Consider the following 21,953-nt stretch of genomic DNA (forward strand, 5'->3'; position numbering starts at 1 on the left):
ATTTCACAAAGACGTTATAGGTTTTTAAATCTTTTATGTTTTCATTTTCTAAATTTTCTACAATGAGCATGTATTATTTTAATAATAAAAAATATTAAAGATTTATTTGAAGTAGGAAATAGTCAAGTGTCAGATTATCTCTTTTTTTAACTTTCTGTTCCTCAAAGTGAAACATTAAAGCATTAGGAAAATACTGATAAATGCTTTTTTCAGAGTATATAGACAGTGCCCAAATAAAAGATAGTTTAAGAGCAACTTTGTATTTGGAAAGGCTATGTTAAGCTAGAGCAAAATATATTTTTTAATCATCTTTAACTCATTCGTGCCATAAATAGCATTCCCTATGCATAGTACTTTAGTAGGTATCATGCAAAAGAAGTTCAAACATTTTGGTATTTATTTCAGAGGAAGTAAAGATAAGATTTTTGTCGTAAAGATGAACCCCTACGTGCCTGATAAATTGATTACAGCTGGAATTAAACACATGAAATTTTGGCGGAGAGCAGGTAAGGAAATGCTTCTTTTTATTGTATTTCTTAGAAATTTAAGAAGTTACTACTTTTCAAAGTGACTTAGCTAAGTGTAATGTGATATTGTAGATTGATTGGCTCCTGAAACAGGAAAGAGAGTTGAAAAACAGGTGAAATCTAAATGAAATCTGGAGTTCAGTTGATGGCAATATAGCAAGCATGTTGGTTTCTTAGTTTTGATAAGTAGTCAATTGGAATGAAAGAAGTTAACATTTGGGGAAACTGAATAAGTATTGTATTTGAGATCACCATGTTATCTTTGCACCTTTTATGAAAATATAATATTATTCAAAATAAAAAGTCGATTTTTAAAAAAGTGATTTGGAGTTGTCTTGATACATTTTAAACAAATATAAGATTTACTTTATCATCATTTATTGGCTGCATTGATGTAGTATTTATATTTGCAAAAGGATTCAACTTATAAAATTAATCAAGTGGTGTTCGAACTCCTTTTTTCTGTTAAAGACATTTTTAAAAAATTCTTTATATGCTATAAAATGACATAGAAATGGGCTGTCTTATTCCTTTAGTTATTTGTACCTGGAAATTAGTAACTGTGGAATTCACATTATAACATGAAAATGTCTCTTTACCACATAGATTATTATACTTACAAATTCCAGCAATTTGACAACAACGTCTCAGTACTCTTAAACCTTTCAGATAAAATATGTAAACATAGGAAGAAGTGAAACTTAGGAAAGAAAAGGCTTCTTGAAGACATTTTCCAAGTTCAAATAACTTTCAAATTGTAAACCACATAGAACACAAATCAATTTTCAGGGATTTAATACTTCATCACAAACTCATCTGATCGTAGTGTATACACATTTACAAAATAAAAGAAATATTTTCATATTGGTAATTTTCATTCCTATACATTTAAACAAAACTTTTAATTTGGGTGTCTTAGTTATTTGGAATTGCAATTACCAAGCACATAATGACTATTCTTTCTATCGAAAAAAAAATTATAACTTTTTGAAATAAGAGACTTAAAGTAAATAGCCTTAAAATGAAAAGATGTACAATTGAATAACTTTTTTCCTTAAGTTCGAGAAGACATCTAGTAGACCTGAAACTGAATCATAAATGGATAAGTGATAAGATTTTGGTGTGCTTTTCAGCCATCCTCATTTTTGGGGTTCTGATCCACAGAACCAGGTGGAAAGTGATCACTTATTGTCTAAATGCTGCCTAACCCTCTAAACGCACAGCTTTATGTAAATTAAGTTAAAGATTACTTAAGCCTTAGAATAAGGGGAGATTCTTACCTCCTATTCTGATGTAGGCTTTGAGGATTCCACATTACGAATTATTAATCTCTCCTCTAAGGAAGTTGAATTCTCCTCCATAGCTGATGGGGCAGGGAGCCACTGAAAGTTTTTCTAGTTTTTCTTGTTATACTGTGTGTATCAGAAAACCAAACTAATGATGGTCTAAACCAGGGGTGGTAAACTCTTTCTCTCAATGTCCAGAGAGGAAATATTTTAGACTTTCCAGGCCCCAAGTCAAGCATATTACATTGGCTTTTATAGAACAAAGAGAGAATTTCTGTGGCCATTAACATTGTCTCCAAGATCGGCCTGCTATGGTGAAGAGGATGGGCAGGTTGGGGTGGGGACCACGTCAGCCTCCCTCTGTCTCAGTGACACATAGATCCTCTCGGAGAGGCCTGCCTTCTCAACGTGGGCAGCTGGCCAGCGGCAGGGCAGCTCCTAGACTGTGATTCCACTGCCAGGTGCCCAGCAGTTGTCATCAGCAAAGTCCTGTAGATGGTGACCAGCTCAAACTATGAGCAGCTGCTATCTGGCAGCCAAAAGTCAGAGCAGAGAAGGGAACAGGCGTGGCCTCTGCAGCTCTCGGTGCAAAGCTGCTCCAGTGGGAACTCTACAAACTCGGGGTGGCAGGATGTGGCCTGGAGCCCAGAGTTCGCCACGCTGCTCTAGATGCATGGACCATGCTCTGGTGAAGGCCAGTCCTCCCACATGCACTTGATTTCCTCTCTCACTTACTCAAGGACATCACGCCAAGCTCTTCTTCCCTTGCTCTCCCACATCAGTTTTCCCTCTACTGTCCTTCCTTTCAGCATTTAAGGTGGTGTTACTCTCCCTCTTAAATAAGTAACTCAACAAAAACCCTCTTTTAACTCTATCCTCTGGTTATTAATCAATTTCTCTTCTTATCTGTGTACTAAAACACCTCTAAACTGTTGTTTATCCTTTCAAGTGGAGATTTATGTCCGAGGTTGTGGTGTGGGTTTGATCCTCAGTCAAGGTGCATATGGGATACAACTGATGGATGTTTCTCTCACATTGATGTTTCTCTCTCTCTCAAAATCAATAAACATATCCTCGGGTGAGGGCTTAAAAAAAAAAAAAAGGCTATGGCCGAAGGCAGCCCCAAGTATGTTTGTCTCAGCCAGGCAAAGTGTTGCTCAAGTTTTACTCATTGAGAAAACGTATTTTTCTTTTTAACTCTTCTTTTTGTTACATGTCTTTCTATGTGAACATCAACAGGAGAAATTGTGCTGTCTTACGTTATATGGTTGAAAGTGGAACTTTCATAATATTTTTTGTGACTCAGGGGGAGGATTGGTTGGAAGAAAAGGCTACATAGGCACGCTGGGGAGGAACGAGACAATGATGTGTGCGGTGTACGGATGGACAGAGGAGATGGCTTTTACCGGGACGTCCACGGGAGACGTGTGCATCTGGAGAGACATCTTCCTTGTCAAAACAGTTAAAGCGCATGATGGGCCAGTGTTCAGTATGCACGCATTGGAAAAAGTAAGTCATCTGAAGATGCTTTAAGTTCAACAGAATTTGATCCTGCAGGGTAGAGCAATTTAACAAGTAAAGGGACAGTGGTATTCAGCTTAGTGGAGCCACTCAGAAATAATCGGTGAGCTAGTTTTCCTGGCCTTGTTGTATTCCTCTTTCAAATGCCTGAACCCAGAGTGAAATAAGTCTGCTGTTAAAAAACAAACAAACAAACAAACAAAAAAAGTCTAACTTAATATGTATTAATCACTTACTATGGGTCAAAAGTTGTTCAGGTGTGTTATAGTTTATCACCATGCCCTACAAAGTAGCTCCTGATAGTAACCTTTCTTTTTGAAGGATAGGGTTATGAAGCCTCCAGGAGAATAGATGTGACCTGATGAAAGTAGTAGAGCTACCTTACGGATCCCGCTAACCAACTGTGTTTTTAAAGGCCAGTCCTAAAAGTTGAATGTGCCACTGGAAATATTTTTGCAGGCTCCATAGTGATGTATAAAAACAACCAGTGGGCCCTAGCTGTTTTGGCTCAGTGGATAGAGCGTCGGCCTATGGACTCAAGGGTCCCAGGTTCTATCCCAGTCAAGGGCATGTACCTTGGTTGCGGGCACATTCCCAATGGGGGGTGTGCAGGAGGCAGCTGGTCTATGTTTCTCTCTCATTGATGTTTCTGACTCTCTATCCCTCTCCTTTCCTCTCTCTAAACAATCAATAAAATATATATATATTTTTTAAAAAGAATCAACTTAATAAAAAAAACAAAAAACAGTGGATTCTTACACTAATTTCCATTCATTGCAAGAAGTAACTTTTGGAAAAAAAACAAAAAAAAACGAAGTAACTTTTGCCTATAAATGTGCTTTCCTCTAGAATTTTTCAATACAAAGAGGCTTATTGTTTTTGAAATATTTGGATTTTTATTAACTGAAACCTTGACCTTTACAGGGATTTGTCACTGGAGGGAAAGATGGCATCGTCGCTCTTTGGGATGACTGCTTTGAACGATGTCTCAAGACCTATGCTATCAAAAGAGCTGCTTTGGCCCCCGGATCTAAAGGTGAGTGGAGATTTAGCTTATTTTGTAGGAAAACAGAGTAATGGCTCGTTAACACCTGTGGTCACTGAGGTAGAGCACATGCCACAAATTTTTCCTTCGCTACTAGACAGGCATCAGAGCTAACGGGAGAAGGCACTTACCTGAATGCTGGAGTCACTTGCTATCCTTTCAGACTGTTTTCTGTGATATACAGGGTAGCACGTCAATCAAAAACAAGATTAGTCGTGTTAATTTTAATTTTTATTATTTTTTTAAATATAGTTGCTTTCTTTTTTATACTGGGTATGTGCCCACAACCAATGTACATGCCCTTGACAAGGATTGAACCTGGGACCTTTCAGTCCACAGGCTGTCACTCTATCCAGCGAGCCAAACCGGTTTTGGCTTAGAGTTAATTTTTAACATCTTTAATTTTCCAAAGAAAACGGCCACGTGAACATCACAGTACCAGCAATCAGGAGTTTGTTTTGTCTCCCCTCGGTGTTTTATTGGCCCTGCCTGTCCAGCCCTGCAGGCCCTCCTTTGCTTTACCCTTCCTCTCAGCACATTAGCCACGGTGTCACCCTCTGGCCTCCTGGCCTTTCTGCTGGTATACACTAGTGCAGTAGTCCCCCCTTAGCCATAGCTTTACAGTAGCAGTTACCTGTGTTGAACATTCGTCTCAAAATACAAAATGGGAGATTTCAGAAATGAGCAGTTCATGGGTTTTGATTGGTGCTGTTCTGAGTGGCATGAAGACATCTCGCGGTCTTCTGTGCAGTGGGACGTGGACCTCCCCTCTGCCCAGGGCAGCCGTGCTGTATTTGCTCTCCACCCTTGAGTCACTGAACCGCCTCGGCTATTAGACCCACTGTTGTGGTATCAGTTTTTTGTGTTCAAGGAACCTTTATTTTACTTAGTAATGGCCCCAAAGCACACAAATAGTAATGGGGCAAGCCAGGCATGCCAGAAAGAAGCCAGAAAGTGCTTCCTTTAAGTAAAAAGGCAAAAATTACCAACTAATAAGGCATTTTATCATCTCATATAATCACAAGAAGGGTGAGTACAGTACAGTATGATATTTTGAGAGAGAGAGACCACATTCACGTAACTCTTATTATAGTGTATTGTTATAATTGTTCTTTTTTTTTAATAAATCTTTATTGTTCAGATTAGTACAAATGTTCCTCTTTTTTTTTCTCCCTCCATTGCTCCCACTCCACCAGGTTCTCACCCCACCCTCTGCCCTTTCCCCACCCCCCATTGTCCTCATCCATAGGTGCACAGTTTTTGTTCAGTCTAATTGTTCTCTTTTATTATTAGCTATTGTTGCTAATTTCTTACTATGCCTAACTTATAAATTAAACTTTATCCTAAGTATGTCTGTATAGGAAAGAAACATAGGGTTTGCTACCATCCTCAGTTTTAGACATCCACTGGGGGTCTTGGAACATGTCCCCTATGGAGGGGGGCAGCTACTATACTTTGGTCATGACTGCCCTTCCTTCTCCCTTTTCTTCCCTCCGGTTACATGGCCAAATATTCGTTTTTCAAATCTCAAACATTCTTTCTTCTAGGATGATATCTTTCCCTCCCATTCTCCGTCCAGAAAAAGGTTGATTCCCTTAGTGTATGCTCCTTTTTCAACATGCTTCTAATATAGATAGGGTCTGATTTTCTCATTATAGATGCCCTGTGAAGGCAGGAGCTGGCTCTATCATGTTTATCAATATATTTCCGAAGCCTGCCTTAGGATACAGTAGACACAAATGAATTCATCTGAAATTGAGTTGAATTAAAATTACTAACCAGAATAGTATGCATGCTCTTAGAGGGTCAGGAGGTGGATACAGAGGTACAGATATAAAGGGAAAAGAAACAGTTATCAGAATGATAGTAGGAGATCTGGGATTATATAGAATCATACATTTGTAGTATATAAGTGGTACTTCCATTTGAGATTAGCAAATTGGGGAAAATGCAGTGCATTTATTAGAATACTTAAAATATAGGAGAAAGCAACCTTGTAATGTGATTTTCATGGTCAGAATAGCATCCTTGGCAATATATATATATATATACTTGTATTATTCTAATTGATACCTAGAGCAACATCTACATTTAACATTTCAGGTCTTCTCTTGGAAGATAACCCATCTATACGTGCCATATCGTTGGGACACGGTCATATTTTAGTTGGCACAAAGAATGGTGAAATACTAGAAGTGGATAAAAGTGGCCCAATAACACTTCTGGTTCAGGTAATTTCAAATGTTAATATGCTTTTTATCTCTTAATATACAGTTGATACAATTCCTAAGCACTAAAGTTGATAGTGGTGAAAAGGATGTTAAATTAATTAGAGAAATATTTGTTAATGTTACTAGATAATATATCAAAAATTTTACATTTAATTATAGTTAAATGCATAGCTTCAGTAAGTAAATTGGCATGATATCATGGGGATAATAGCCAATATTTTAAGAAATTTGTTACTGTAAAACAAAACAATGGGGGGGAAAAACCAGTTTAGTTGATTTAACCCAGTGCATTTATTTCATATTTAATTTTATTTTTTTGAGGTATATTTGTTGAACCTATGGCCATTTTTTTTTGTGAAACTTCAGTTTACTTAATTCTTTCTCACGTTTCTAACTTAGAAAACTTAAAAATGAATTTATGCTAAAAATTTACTGCTGAAAACATCAGTGAAAATGAAGGGTGGGTCTAAAGTAGGTTTACTGCAGTTTGTATGGAAAATTATATAATAAATAATAATACAAGAATAAACTTCTGTGTATTCACAACTATAAGCCTACTTTTGCCCCACCCTGTATGTCAATAATAAAACAAAAACAACAACAAAAATCTAGAAATATATGCTCGTTGGTTTGGCTCAGTGGTTGAGCAACAACCCAGGCACCAAGAGGTTGAGTTCAATTCTCCTTCAGATCACATGCCCAGATTGTGGGCTCCATCCCCAGTAGGGGGCGTGCAGGAGGCAGCCAACTGATTATTTTCTCTTATCATTTTTAAAAAATATATTTTATTGATTTTTACAGAGAGGAAGGGAGAGGGATAAAGAGTTAAAAACATCGATGAGAGAGAATCATCGATAAGCTGCCTTCCTACTGGGAATGTGCTCACAACCTTTCAGTCCTTAGGCCGACTGCTCTGTCCACTGAGCCAAACCGGTTTCGGCTATTTTCTCTCATCATTGATGTATCTATCTCTCTCCCTTCTTCTCTCTGAAATTAATGAAAACATTTTTTAAATCCAGAAATAAAAATAAAAAATGTATGTGGTAGAAATGTAAAATGAAACAGCAGGGAATGCTGCACTAATTTTTCATGTGTACATTTTCAATATGTATTACGTTTTTTCTGAAAAGTAGAGAGGGAAATAAATTGACAGTGTAAAATACACACTAAGTGAGTAGGCTCTACCCCAGCGATTTTCAACCTTTTTCACCTCATGGCACACATAAACTAATTACTAAAATTCTGTGGCACACCAAGAAATACGTTTTTTGCCAATCTGAAAAAAAAAAAGTATAATTTTGTTTCATTCACACAGGATAACTATTGGCTGCTGTTGTTGTTTTTTAATTATTACTATTTGACAATCCAAGGGAAAAGAGGTCAGTGCCACTGACTAAATAGTCAGGTATTGCATGTTCTAAAATCCTTGTTGTGCACCGATTGAAAAATCTCTTATTTACCCTAATGAAAAATTGCCCTCATGTAACTCTATATAGCAGCACCTACCAAGACTTTAGCATCAGTAGCAGGTACTGGGGCAGGATGGAAAATGCTGACAACTGCCCCTTCTGGGAAGATTCCCTCTAACCGATATCTGGTGACTAGGAGGGGGAGTGTTTTCTTGGTTTCATCGGTCTGTTGTGGATTTTCCACATTAGTGAGTTAGGAAGAGGGAGAACAGGGGTGGGTCTCAGTTCAAATATTGCAGACGTGCACTGTTCATTTAGATTGTCCGAGTAAATGTTTATTCACTTGTTGCTTTTCCTTGGAACCATTTCCAGAGACTTGAAAGGTGTGCTGTATTTTTATTATTGCTTTCACCACATTTACCGGTGAGGAGGTTGTGGAACTCCTTACCCTGTCATGCAGGCTGTCCTCCCCCCCCCACGAGGCATTTATTAACGTTCTAGGGCAGCCAGTTTCTACTTCCTTCATCCAGTGAATGTTTTAGGATTTTAAGATACTTTTCATAGTAACTTATTGTATTGTCATTGTGGGGATAAAGTTGTTAAAGAAGCTAAAGAGAAAAGTTTTAGTAGACTTACTCATTATTTATTATTCTGTCCTTATCACATATTACTAAAGTTGTCTTTGGTGGTTTTCTAAATCCACATAGTTTTAGGTTAAACTTACCTTACTATGTTTCCTGTTCAGGGACACATGGAAGGAGAAGTGTGGGGTTTGGCCACACATCCGTATCTGCCCATCTGTGCAACTGTCAGTGATGACAAAACCTTGAGAATATGGGATCTCTCCCCTAGCCACTGTATGCTGGCTGTCCGGAAACTGAAAAAGGGTAAGAGGCTCTCAGACTTGAGCATAGAGTAAGTTATCACAATTTTTTATAGCCCTCACAAACGTAAGAACGCAATGGTCTGTATATTATAAAAGGCTAAATAGCCATTCTCTGATCACTTGCTCATGATGCTATATAAACAAAATTAACTATCTTATAAAGGCTTTGCTTTACGGAACCTCCTGTGCTCATGCCTAACCTATGCCAGTTTTCAGCTGCTTCATGTTGGAAGAAAGAACATAGGAAGAAACAGTAGCCGAGCGTTCTACCCTTTATGACTATGGAGTATGTGTAATTCAAAATTAAAAACTAAGAAAGAAGGCCTTAACTTAAAAAGGAGTAGCAGATGGGGGGAAATGGGACATATTTGTAATACAACCAACAATAAAAAATATATTTTAAAAAAGTAGCAGAGTTGATGGGAGGATATTTTAGGGTGAAACAGTACTGAGCACATTTGTAGGAGGCAAATGAGGCTGGCCTATTGGGATAGGAAGACAGAGAGTTCAGTTGCTGAGCAAGGCTGTTTCTATCAGCTGAGGGCGGGATGAGGACATACAGAGCGCTTATAGCATGAGGATAATAGTGCGCCGAACGCTGGTTGAAAAAGTTGGAAATTGTGAGAAATGTGATAGAATCAGTAGATGAAGAGCAGGATCTGTCTAGCTGCGCTAAGGGCCTGCTGGAGTTATGTAACATGTCACATTTAATTTACTGTTACTTCCTTTACTAACTTAAAAGTTACAGAGCCTATTCTCTTCTTCTAGGGTTACTGTTAAATATTTCACACGTATCCTTAAAATCTGAAGCTAATCATAGTCTCTAGAACGCTTGAACTCCGGCCACTGTACTTCCTTTTTTTTTTTAAAGTTATTGATGTGCAGCCTTTTCATTCTCAGATGGTTTGTTTGTTTGTTGACAAGAATTAGAATTACCCAATATTTCAGTGGTTCTGTACTTGATTTATAAATGTGAAAAGTTAAAACGGATTCCCAAACCATAGTCACACTTCTGTGTACACAGAAAAAACATGCTACCAAATATTCTTTTCTTCACAGGGTCCTGGGAAGTCCTGATTAGTCAAATTTGGAAGATACTTGGTTTTAACACCCATCAGATTTTCTTTTTCTTTTTCTTTTTTTTAAATGAAGTATAATTGACATATAACATTATGTTACTTTTGGATATACAGTGATTGGATATTTTTGGATATAATGTAAAATCATCACAATAAATCTAGTTAACATATCCATCACCATACAGAGTTAGAAAAAAATTTTGTTATTGTGCTGAGAATGTTTAAGGTTTGTTCTCTCAGTAATTTTCAAAGATGGAATACAGTCTTATTAACGGTAGTCACCATGCTGTACATTACACCCCATGGCTTATTTTATAACTGGAAGTTTGTACCTTTTGACTTCCTTCACCCATTTTGCCCGCCCCCAGTTCCTCTGTATCTGTGAGCTTTGGGTTGGTTGGTTGTTTGTTTTAGATTTCACATAATTTCACATATAAGGGAGATCATATGGTATTTGGATTTCTCTGTCTCACGTTAGTATTAGTAGCACAATGCCTTCAAGGTTCATTCATGTTGTTGTAAATGGCAAGATTTCACTCTTTCTTATGGTTATTTAAATAATTGCTTAGCCAAAACTGGTTTGGCTCAGTGGATAGAGCGTCAGCCTGCGGACTGAAAGGTCCCAGGTTCGATTCCGGTTAAGGGCATGTACCTTGGTTGCGGGCACATCCCTGGTGGGGGGTGTACAAGAGGCAGCTGATCGATGATTCTCTCTCATCGATGTTTCTAACTCTCTATCCCTCTCTCTTCCTCTCTACAAAAAATCAATAAAATATATATTTTTTAAATGGTAAATGACTATAATAATCTTAAATAAATAAATAAATAATAGCTTAGAGAGAGTGTGTGTGTGTGTGTGTGTATGTGTGTGTGTGTGTGTGTGTGATACATTTTCTTTATCCATTCACCCATCTGTGGACACTTTGGTGGTTTTCATATCTTGACTATTGTTAATAATGCTGCAGTGAATAGAGGAATATATATATATTGAGTTAGTGCAGTGGTCGGCAAACTCATTAGTCAACAGAGCTAAATATCAACAGTACAAGGATTTTTTAAACTTAAACAACTTTTTTTTTTTTTTGGTTGCGGGGCGGGGCAGCCAGGAAGCCCGCGCCCAGCGCCTCGCTCCCCCTCCCCCCTAAACTTAACTTCTAACGCCACTTCTTCGAAATAGACTCGCCCAGGCCGTGGTATTTTGTGGAAGAGCCACACTCAAGGGGCAAAAGAGCCACATGTGGCTCGCGGGCTGCAGATGCCAACCATAGGATTAGTGTTTTTGCTTTCTTCAGGTAAATACCCAGGAGTGGAATTGCTGGGTTATATGATAGTTTTACTTGTTATTATTTTTTTTTTTTAGGATTTCTGGGTTTTTTAATTCACTTCAATTGGATATTATTGTTTTATGCAGTCAGAGTTAACATGTTATCTATGCTTATACATTTCTTTGTTCATTTTTTCTTATTATAGCTCAGACTTTTTCTTGTATCATTTTCTTTCTTCCTAAAATACAGTCTTAGAGTTCTTTAATAAAAATTTGTTGGAAATTTCTTCAGCTTCCTTTGTCCAAATCAGTGGCATAGTAAGAACAGACTGGTGGGAGTGGTCTATTCTGGCAGCTGAAGTATTTTATCACTGACATCACAATTCTTAAAAAGCAAACTCTTTTTATTCAGTTTTATTATTGTTTTAAATTCTCAGTAGGCAGTGCAATGCCACTAAGTGTGGACTATTGCCACCGCCCTGCCCTTAGTACACTACAGTCTGGACATGTTTGATTTTTTACTTCCATTCTTATATGTTAATTTAACCACTTCTGGAGTTTAGTTGAGAGTTATTATTTCTCTGGTTTCTACTGTCTCTTTTACTTTTTTTCTATAATTCTGTAGTTGAATAAAATCATGCATATATGTATTTTATTTTAGTATATTCTGTTTAGGATTTGGCGGGCTTCCTAACTCCGTGGATTTATGTCTTTGTATAAGTCTTGAAGAATTGTCTGCGAGAAGTACTGGCTCCTTTTAGGACTGGATCTTTATATTAGACTAGAGGCCTAGAGCATGAAATTTGTGCACTGTAGTGTCCCTAGCAGCTGCCAGCCAGGTACTCCCTCCCTTCCCCCAGCCAGTCCCCCCTACCCCAATCAAACTTCTTGATAAACTCCCGTTTGAGGGGACAATTTGCATACTATGCTTTTATTATATAGGATTGCAGAGGAGAGTCATGATTCTGCATTTTTGTTTTTACATATTCTTCTATAACCGCGTTTTAAAAATGTTTGTCATCACTGATTCAAGAGGAAATCAGATGGATTTTTATAACTGCAAAGGGATATGTATGGTTTTATACTGGTTGAGTTAATTACTGAAGTTATAGTGGTTTAAATATTATAAAACACAGTTGTTGCTTTTAAACATTCAGTAAGCAAATGCAATTTTCTTTTATAAATGAATATATAGAATTTATGGTCCTGAGGCTTAACATTTTATTTAAAAAGTCATTATTGTTCATGTAGACTATCTTATGAGAATTTTGCCAAACAAATAATTCAATTTTATAGTAACTAGTTATAGAATAACCAGAAGTATGAATATGCAGCGTAATGTCCATATTCTTGATGTCTGTAAATACTTTATAAATATTTGCCAGCCTTTTACATATATATATGAATAATGGTGTATTAGAAACTTCCTGTTAGAAATTTTTATTTCCTGACTTCAGCTGTTAATTATAATCAAACCTGAATTTTTAATAGACTTTTTATTTTTTACTTCTACACTATTATTTTATGTCTTGGCTAATTTTATATTTTCTTTCCATCTCTCTGTGTAGTGTTCTGGAAATTTTCTTAAGATCTTTACTACCCTGTTTCCCTGAAAATAAGACAGTGTCTTATATTAATTTTTGCTCCCAAAGATGCACTAGGTCTTATTTTCAGGGGATGTCTTATTTTTCCATGAAGAAGAATACGGTACACATTTATTGTTAAATGAAAATAAAGGAAATTTATTACCTGTATACGGTACAGTAGTACGGTAGTTGTCAACACTAACCAGACAAACTGTGAATCCTACAGTATCAAGAATTTACTCATTTATTCAATGGCAATCATGTCATCTTCTGGAACATCATCATAACAATCCAATTCCTGAATTTCCTGGTGAATTTCCTGTGACTCCATTTCTTTCAGAATCAGAAGACCAAATCTCTCATGTTTAGCAATAGCACTGTCTTTAAATGAGTACTTCTTGTCAAGGTAGCCTGCTCGCAGTGCATTTACAATGCAACTGTCAGTGATTTTCTCTCATGAATTCTTCACCCAAGTCACAACTTCTTGCAGTTTAGGTTTCACAAAGTTTCTGAGTCAGAGCCTGGGTGGGGCCTTATTTTCGGGGGATGCCTTATATTTCACTCAGAAAGAAACCTCTAAGTAGGTCTTATTTTCAGAGGATGTCTTATTTTCGGGGAAACACAGTAGTATTCTAGCTCTGAAAACTTTTTTATAGCACCTTATGTTTGACCTACCCATTCTGTATTTAATTCTGATAATTCTCATTTTTAGGACTTCTGTGTGTTTTCATATTTACCTTAGATTTTTAAATATTATTTCTTATGTTTTATATTTCTTCTTTAAGCCTTTAATCTTATCTAATCGGATAAAAAATATAACATGTAGTTGTTTGTCCAGCCAGTGTTGTTCAGATCAGGACACATGCCCAGGTTTCGGGCTCGATCCCCACTTGGTAGCGTGCAGGAGGCAGCCTACCGATGTTTCTCTCTCCCTCGCCTTTCCTCTCTCTGAAAGCAATAAAAACATATATTTAAAAATCTAATTATTTGACAGCCTTGCAGATCTGACCACGCTGTGTTTTTCTTTCTGCTATTTTGAGGTTATTTTCCTGCTGACTCCGTCCTAGCAGTCCATTTTCTTGTTTGCTTGAAAATTTGGATTTTAGGTTCATGCTTGTTTGGCTTTCTTTACTTATGGGAATCCTCTGAGGTCTGAATTGAAGGTGTGTTCTTCTGGAGATTTTGCATTTTCTTCTGCCACATGCCTGGGGTGCCACCATCCAGAACTACTAACAATTAATTTCTTTGATGGGAATTTCTTAGAGCATGTCAATATTATAGCTTCAAATCTACGATCTACACAAGCCACCCCTGTTTGGGAATTCTCAAGTATGATTTTTCAACTCCTCTAGCACCTAGGCCAGGGTAGACACATCTGTGTTTTTCTTTTCTGTCACACACATTTTTTTTTAAGTCTATTCTTCCTTGAGATGGGATTGCATTTCTGGAACAAAATGAAAATACAGGTATTTGGAGGATGTCTTTGCCACAAAATAATTTATATAATTAAATATTTTTATTTTATTTCTTAAGGCATTTACAAATCAAAAGAGAAGTTGTGAAAGTAAAAATCTGTGAAACTAAATAGTGTATTTAAATACAAAATTTGTCAACATAAGTAATCAAGTTAACCCAGTTCTAAATTTCCTCTTTCAACCTCATATAACACGATCTCTTGTGTGATAGCTTTAAGGATATTTTTTTAATAACTTTTGTTTTCCATAGGGACTACAGGCATAGAGGCCTTTTGTTGATAGCAAGCTATGTTTGTTTCAAAGAAAGCATTTACAACCCTCTTTGTCTTTAGATATGTGATTTATGGAAGGAAACTCTAATTCATCATTACTATGTCTAATATGGGTTGAGACATTACTATGTCTAATTTGAGTTCCCCAATAGATATGTGGGAGTCCCAAGCCCCAGTGCCAGGGAATGTGACCTCATTTGGAAATAGAGTCTTGCAGACGTAGTCAGGGTAAGAGGAGGTGACACTGGATTAGCATGGGCTCTAGATCCAGTGACTGTCCTTGTGAGAGGGCTACATGAAGGCATAGGGACACAGACACCCAAGGAGAACGCGATGCAGTGTTGGGCAGAAATTGAAGTGTGAGGCATCTACAAGAGTAAGCCAAAGGCACCAATGATTGTCGGCAACCGCCAGAAGCTAGAAAGAGGCAAGAAAATTATCTTTCCTAGAGCTTTCAGAGGAAGCGTGGCTCTGCCAACAGGGTGTTCTAGCCTGCAGACTTGTGAGAAAATAGACTTGTGTTGTTTTAAGCCACCCAGTTTGTGGTAGTTTTGTATAGCAATCTTAGGAAACCAGTGTTCCACTTTACAAAGTCACTGGACTAGAGTAAGAATCATTCTCAGCCAAAACTTTGCTTAGTTGACTTTTCTCTCCAAAACTTGAGAGAAGTAAGAAACTACCAGGTATACCAGTTAATAATGTGGATTTTTTTTCAATAGATATAGTTACACATATGTTGAGATATATATATGTGATTTGATATGCTGTTTGGTTGTATAGACAGCAAGCTTCAAAATGTCATATGTCAAATTTTCTGAAGGTGTTAACATCATAGATATTTTTATGTTTAAAAATGTCAAATTTCATGCCAAATTCAAGCATGGAGTTTTATTTCATTGCTTCATTTTGAAGAGAAGTGCTGCTGAAAGTTATTGTAATCTCTGGGAAGCTTATGGTGAACATGCTCCATCTCAAGATACCTGTGAACTCTGGTTTCAACGCTTTAAAAGTGATGATTTCAATGTGAAAGACAACATCCAGGTCAACCAAAAAAATTTGAAGATCAACAGTTATAAGCATTATTGATGAAGATGGGTATCAAACTCAAAAACAACTTACAGAAAGATTAAACGTTGCTCATTAAACAATTTCCGATCATTTAGAAGCAACTGGAAAGATTTTAAAGGAAGGAAAATGGGTGTCACATCAACTGAATGAAAACAAATGGAAAAACGAAAAGTCATCAGTAAAATGTTGCTTCAATGGCATGAAAGAAAGTCTTTTTTTTTTTTTAATATATTTTATTGATTTTGTACAGAGAGGAAGGGAGAGAGATAAAGAGTTAGAAGCATCAATGAGAGAGAGTCATCGATCAGCTGCCTCTTGCACACCCCCTACTGGGGATATGCCCGCAACCAAGGTACATGCCCTTGACCGGAATCGAACCCGGTACCTTTCAGTCCCCAAGCCGACGCTCTATCCATTGAGCCAAACCTGTTTTGGCGGAAAGTCTTTTTTTTCATCGAATTGTGATTGGCGATGAAAAGTGGATTTATTTTGAGAATTCCAAACGCAGAACATCATGGGTTGATCCAGGTCAACCATCAACATCGACTGCAAGGCCAAATCAATTCAGAAAGAAGACAATGCTCTGCATTTGGTGGGATGTGGAAGGTGTGGTGTATTATGAGATTCTACAACCAGGTGAAACTGTTAATACTGATCAATACAACAAATAACCAATTTGAACCACGCTTTGATCATTAAATGACCAAGAATGGACCATAAGACACAGCAAAGTAATTTTGCTTCATGATCACGCACCATCACACACTTCAAAGCCAGTTAGAGACACGTTAAAAGATCTTGCCTGGAAAGTATTAACCCACCCGCAGTATTCACCAGACCTTGCTCCTTCAGATGACCACTTGTTCCAGTCAATGGCACATGCACTTTCTGAGCAGCACTTCAAAACGTACGGAGAAGTGGAAAATTGGGTCTCTGAATGGGTTTGCCTCAAAATAAGAAAAGTTCTATTGTGACAGTACCCACAAATTACCTGAATGATGGGAGAAATGTGTAGCTAGCAATGGACATTACTTTGAATAAAGCACTTTCGATGTTTCTCTTGAAATTATTGTGTTTTCTTTTATCACAAAATCCACATTATTAACCGGTACACCTGGTAAAGAAGCATACTTTATATAACCCATGTTGAATTAAAAAAACTTAATGTAGTATATAACTCTAGATGTCTCAAGATGCTAATGATTCAGATAGGAGAATATTTTTAAATTTGGAAATAATGGCATTACATTTTCACTACTGGTATTTTAGAACTTAAAATTAACATCAAATTTGAAAAACAGTATTATAAGAATACAATCCTATGTAATAAAAGGCAGATCTACCAAATGAGGGAAGGACAGGTCGCTATGATGCACATTGACCACCAGGGGGCAGACACTCAGTGCAGGAGCTGTCCCCTGGTGGTCAGTGTGTTCCCATGGTGGGAGGGCCTCTCAGCCAGAAGTTGGACTCATGGCTGGCGAGCGCAGCAGCGGTGGTGGGTGCCTCTCCCGCCTCCTCGGCAGCAATAAGAATGTCTGATGGCTTAGGCCCACTCCCCTTGGCTGTCAGTTGGACAGCCCCCGAGGAGGCTCCCAGACTGTGAGAGGGCACAGGCCAGGCTGAGGGACACCGCCCCCCCCCCCCCCAAGTGTACGAATTTCGTGCACAGGACCTCTAGTGAATAGATAGCTCCTCAAAAACTCCAGTTTTACTCAGGAGGCCCTGAGGCAAGACTAGTCTCTTCTGCCCTCAGGAGTATGTGACCTTATTCTATTGCTTTCGTTTTTTCCCCCCTTTTTATTTTTGATCCCTGGGGAGTTTTTGTTTTCAGTTTTTAAAGATCCTTGTTATATTAATATTTACTTAAACTCAGCTTTCCACCTGCTCTGTTCTGCCCCCAACCAGCTGAACAGGGTTGAGGAAAATGTGCATCGGTGATGCCTGGACGCACCACCGGCCCTCCGTTGTGGCAGAGCTCCTCTGAGCATGGTGGCTGATGCTCCCTTCACAAACCGCTGCCGTTAGGCTTTTCTCTCTGTCGGTCCACTGAGCCTGCCGCCAACCTCTTGGTCAGCTCTTAGTCCTCATCTTAATCACCTACAACTCCATTTTGATGTGATGGATTGTTATCCCTTCTCTTCTGAAATGCTTTCCTCTCTGGACTCAGGTTTCCCCTTCTACTTGACTGCCTCCTTTCTTTCCTCTGATGGTCCTGCCTCTTCTTCCCGCTCTCTACATGCAGAACTGCTTCTGGGGTTCTCTCCCTGGCCTTCCGTTTCCCATGTGTACACTCCCACTTCAGGTATTTTACCAGTCATTGTTCAGTCAGAACACAGACCATGCTAGTTATTTGAACTGGGAAAATTTAATGAAAATAACAGTTAATTAGTAAAATGTTGTTAGCTACTGAAAAAAAGCTATAAAGGCAGCCACAAAAGAAGGCAAGCACTAGCCCTAGTTAGCTGCGGAGAGGGAATGAGGAAGGAACTTGGTGGAGATTCAGACCTAGTTTGAAAAAGGTGTGACCGCCATCAGAACACGGTCTTCCAGTGGTGAGCAAGCTCGCTGGAGGCTGCAGGCCTCGGTGGGACAGTGCGTGTGCTCACGGGGGAAGGAGAGCTTTCTGGAGGGCACAGGCCAGGGCTGAATGGCAGGATCTCTGCTTAGAGAAAAGCCACCCAGGCCAGAAGCTGTCTGGGCAGAGTGTCCTTCAGGGTCACCCCTGCATGGGTTGCAATGCTTTCAGATGGGTATGAACATACTGTGTAGCAGCATCTGTAAACCTGGCTAATTTTGTTTTCTTCCTCAGCCAACTGATCAGAAGGATTACCTATGAGACCAGGGGTATAGACAGAGAGAGAGGAGGCATTGCAGTGAAAATTATTGTTGAAGGATTCTGATGCACCTGTTCGTGCAATTACTTGTAACTTCCAGGTCTGGCCAAGCCTGGTATTTTATACGCCATTTCCGCCTGATGGATTGCTGCTGTGCACACCCAGTTGTGGTTAGGTTGTTCAGGTCGTGATAGGAAGTCTCTGGACACACAGTCACCTATATCCCATAGTTAGGCCTTTCCTCTCTAACCAGTTCTATAGCAGACTGGGAGCAGCTTCTCAAAAGGAAAATACTTATCTGTAAAGGAAGGCATGGACTTTCTCTCACATCTGAGCTCCGCAATGTGATTCTCCTTAGTGGCCTTCCAGAGGCTCCGTGCAGCACCTCTGTTCACCACAGACCCATTGAGCATCACTGGATCTGGAAGCCTTATAGGTGACTTGAAAGATAGGTAGAAACAGCTCATTCGGATGTGGTTGATGTTGCTACCAAAAAGGCCTACCAAGCGTCTTGCTCTTTTTGTTTGTGGTAGGTGATGTGGGGTGCAGCCACTTCACTTCCACCTTGGAAAGAATATCTTGACATAGCCCTGATCATTGGGTCTCTGGAAACCTCACTGAGGTGGCAGGTCCCTGAATTTTGGGGGGATTCTCTGCCATGCTCTTGATTTGCTTATGTCTTAACTAAGGCATCTAAAGTACTTGTTGCTTCCTGCTCCCCAGATCCATTCAACATAATGTCATCAATGTAGTGGACCGTTGAGATGTTTTGTGGAATGTCGAGACGATCAGGATCTCTGTGGACTGTATTGTGGCAAAGAACAGGAGAGTTGAAATAGCCCTGAGGCAAGGCTTTGAAGGTGTACACAGAGACCAGCCAGGTAAAAGCACACCGCTTGTGGTTGTCCTTACAAATGGATACGGAGAAAAAAAGCACTAACCAGGGCGATGGCTGCATGCAGAATGTTAGGGGCTGTGCTAATTTGCTCTAGGAAAGATCTAGAAGAATGCATCTGGAAGAGTAACTTCAGTTAGAGTCACTATTGAATGAACGTATTATCCATAGTTGTAATCTTAACATCCACCTGACTTGAGCCCAGACCAAGCAGGCAAGTCTTCCTGATGACGTGGCAGGTATTCTCACTCTTGCTGTGGCAGGTCGGAGGTGGTGTCACCGATGTTTGCAGTGGTCAGGCTTGCACTTTTGCTTTGGTTTATTGTCTTGGCTAGAGAGAGGAATTTACAGAGTTTTCACTTAGTTCTTCCTGTTGTGATGACCTCACCCCATGGCCAGAGTCAGGGTAGAGGACCCTCCCGGTTGCCAAGTATATCTATTCCAATCCAGGAACTGGGTGAGGTCCACAGACCACCTGAGTGCACTGATTCAGAACTGGACTCAATCTTCTCCTGCCACATGCTCACCATAGGTAAGGTGGCCAGAGGTCCCGCTTTTGGTGGGACAGTCCCGATTTTTAACAATTTGTCCCGCATCCTGCGGCGTTTTTAAAAAGTCCCAATTAAAAATCAGGACATCTGGTCACCTTAACCATAGGCCCACTTGTGCTGGTGTACAACAGCAGTCCTTTGTAGTCTCAGGAATCAATGTCAGTTCAGAGCTTGTGTCTGGTAATTCCTGAAAGCTTGGATTTTTTTTCTCAGTCACAGTCATCCTCATAAGTGGCTACAGATGCTTGGAAGAAAACATACTTTATATACGATGGCCATGCTGCTGAGTTTTTCCTGAATGGGCCTGGCCTCCCCTTTAACTAAGGGGCTCTGAGTATAAATGGGCTCAGGTCTGAAAAGGGGTTGAGGATCTGCAACTCTCCATGGTGGTATTTAAGTGGTGATTTGAGTCAGGCTTTTTAGTCACCCGGTATGGGTTTTTTTTCTGTTATATAATCAATCACTAATCTAGTAGTCTCCTCATCGGTTTTGTTTCTGGAGACACCGTGATAAATTAGCCACCAACAGAAACCCCCACAGGCCACCACATTCTGATGACCACTACATCCCTACTGCCTTTTTGCTAAAAGGAATACATACCATATTCAGTGGATGTGATGCTTCTTGCCTCTGCTTCTCCAGGTTACGCTGGTTGAGACAGGGAGCCCATGTCAACGGGGTCACCTCCCCTTCCTGACCCATGCAGGAGGATAGTCACAGAGCTCATCACAGATGCAGATGCTGTCCTCTGTTAACGTATTTCTCAATGCCTTCGTGAAGGGGCTGTTTTCTAGACTGTTTTGGAGGGTGTAGGTCATGGGTGGGTGTGCAGGTTGTGTATGAAAAATCTATATTAACATTCTTACCTCCCTAAGCTTTTGGGAGTCCTTCCTCTATATGAGGTATGTTAGCCCATGGATGAAACCTAGCCCGTGATTTTGTAAATAAATGTTATTGAAGCAAAATCATGCCCATTCCTTGATGTATTATCTAAGTCTACTTTTGCGCTACAATACAGAGCGGAGTAGTTGTGACAGAGCTATATGACCCACAAAAGTGAAAATATTTGATATCTGGTCCTTTATCAAACGGTTTTCCAACCTCTGCCCTAGAGCATGCTGGGATGAGATCCAAGCTGGGGAAATAGTGACAGCAGAGGAATGAGTGGCTATGATGGTTCTTCAGACGCTAAGCGTCTCCTTGCCAAGGCTTCTGCCTCCGAAAGTCACTCTTCTCGTAGACAGGAGAGCAAGCAGTCTCTTTGCACTGGCCAGTGAGGCTCAGAATGTACGTTCAGGATTTTCAGTTTTGTCAGATTTCAACCCAATGATTACATTCCAATTTTCAGCGTTTCCTTTCTTTCCAATCAATGCCCTAACTTTCACATAAGAAACTTGGTGAGCTTTGATTTCAAGTTGTAAATTCTAAACCAACACAATTAACTTTTGTGTGTAATTTTCAGCAATATCAGCTCTATAAGAGATTTCTTTTAAAGGTTTGCCTGGAAGCTCTCTCTTGATTCAGACCAAAACCCGTGCTGAGAATTTTGAGACCCGAGCTTACTACTTCTTTCTATCAAAGTCCATGCACTCAGTTTCACAACACAGTCTTTGTGGTCATCGCTCTTTTTGTAATGGTCAAGGACAATGCCTTTTGGTCTCCTGGGCACTTATTTCAGTAGATATGTGTCATAATCAATCGCAGGATATAACTTAACTAATTGTTATGCCAGTGCATACCTTGTATTACTAAGCATCCCAATTCTCACTGGCAAAGATTTTTTTTTTTAAATCTTTATTGTTCATATTATTACAAATGTTCTGCTTCTCTCCCCCCCCCCTCCGTTGCTCCCCTCCGCCAGGTTCCCTCCCCACCCTCTGCCCTTTCCCCACCCATCATTGTCCTCATCCATAGGTGCACAGTTTATTTCAGTCTCTTCCCACATCCCCATCTCCCCTTTTCCCCAAGAATCGTCAGTTTACTCCCCTTCCATACCTCTGATTCTATTATATTCAACTATT

The 21,953-nt window shown here is 39.3% G+C and overlaps 1 protein-coding gene across 9 annotated transcripts in view; it reads left to right on the forward strand.

Moving 5' to 3' along the window:
- The window catches only part of EML5 (EMAP like 5), a 109,968-nt gene that overhangs the window by 40,875 nt on the left and 47,140 nt on the right, over positions 1 to 21,953 (forward strand). For all 9 annotated transcript variants that reach the window (XR_014794996.1, XM_084883710.1, XM_084883712.1 and 6 more), the window contains 5 exons: positions 406 to 506; positions 3,120 to 3,322; positions 4,259 to 4,370; positions 6,483 to 6,610; positions 8,765 to 8,906. Coding sequence is in view for 8 of the 9 variants with exons in the window: in XM_084883710.1 (XP_084739836.1) it covers positions 406 to 506; positions 3,120 to 3,322; positions 4,259 to 4,370; positions 6,483 to 6,610; positions 8,765 to 8,906 (686 nt within the window). In the remaining variant the exon portion in view is untranslated. The remainder of the gene's footprint in view (positions 1 to 405; positions 507 to 3,119; positions 3,323 to 4,258; positions 4,371 to 6,482; positions 6,611 to 8,764; positions 8,907 to 21,953) is intronic.

This window comes from Pipistrellus hanaki (genome assembly GCF_964339955.1).
Source record: "Pipistrellus hanaki genome assembly, chromosome: 1".
In the NCBI taxonomy this organism is placed as follows: Eukaryota; Metazoa; Chordata; class Mammalia; order Chiroptera; family Vespertilionidae; genus Pipistrellus; species Pipistrellus hanaki.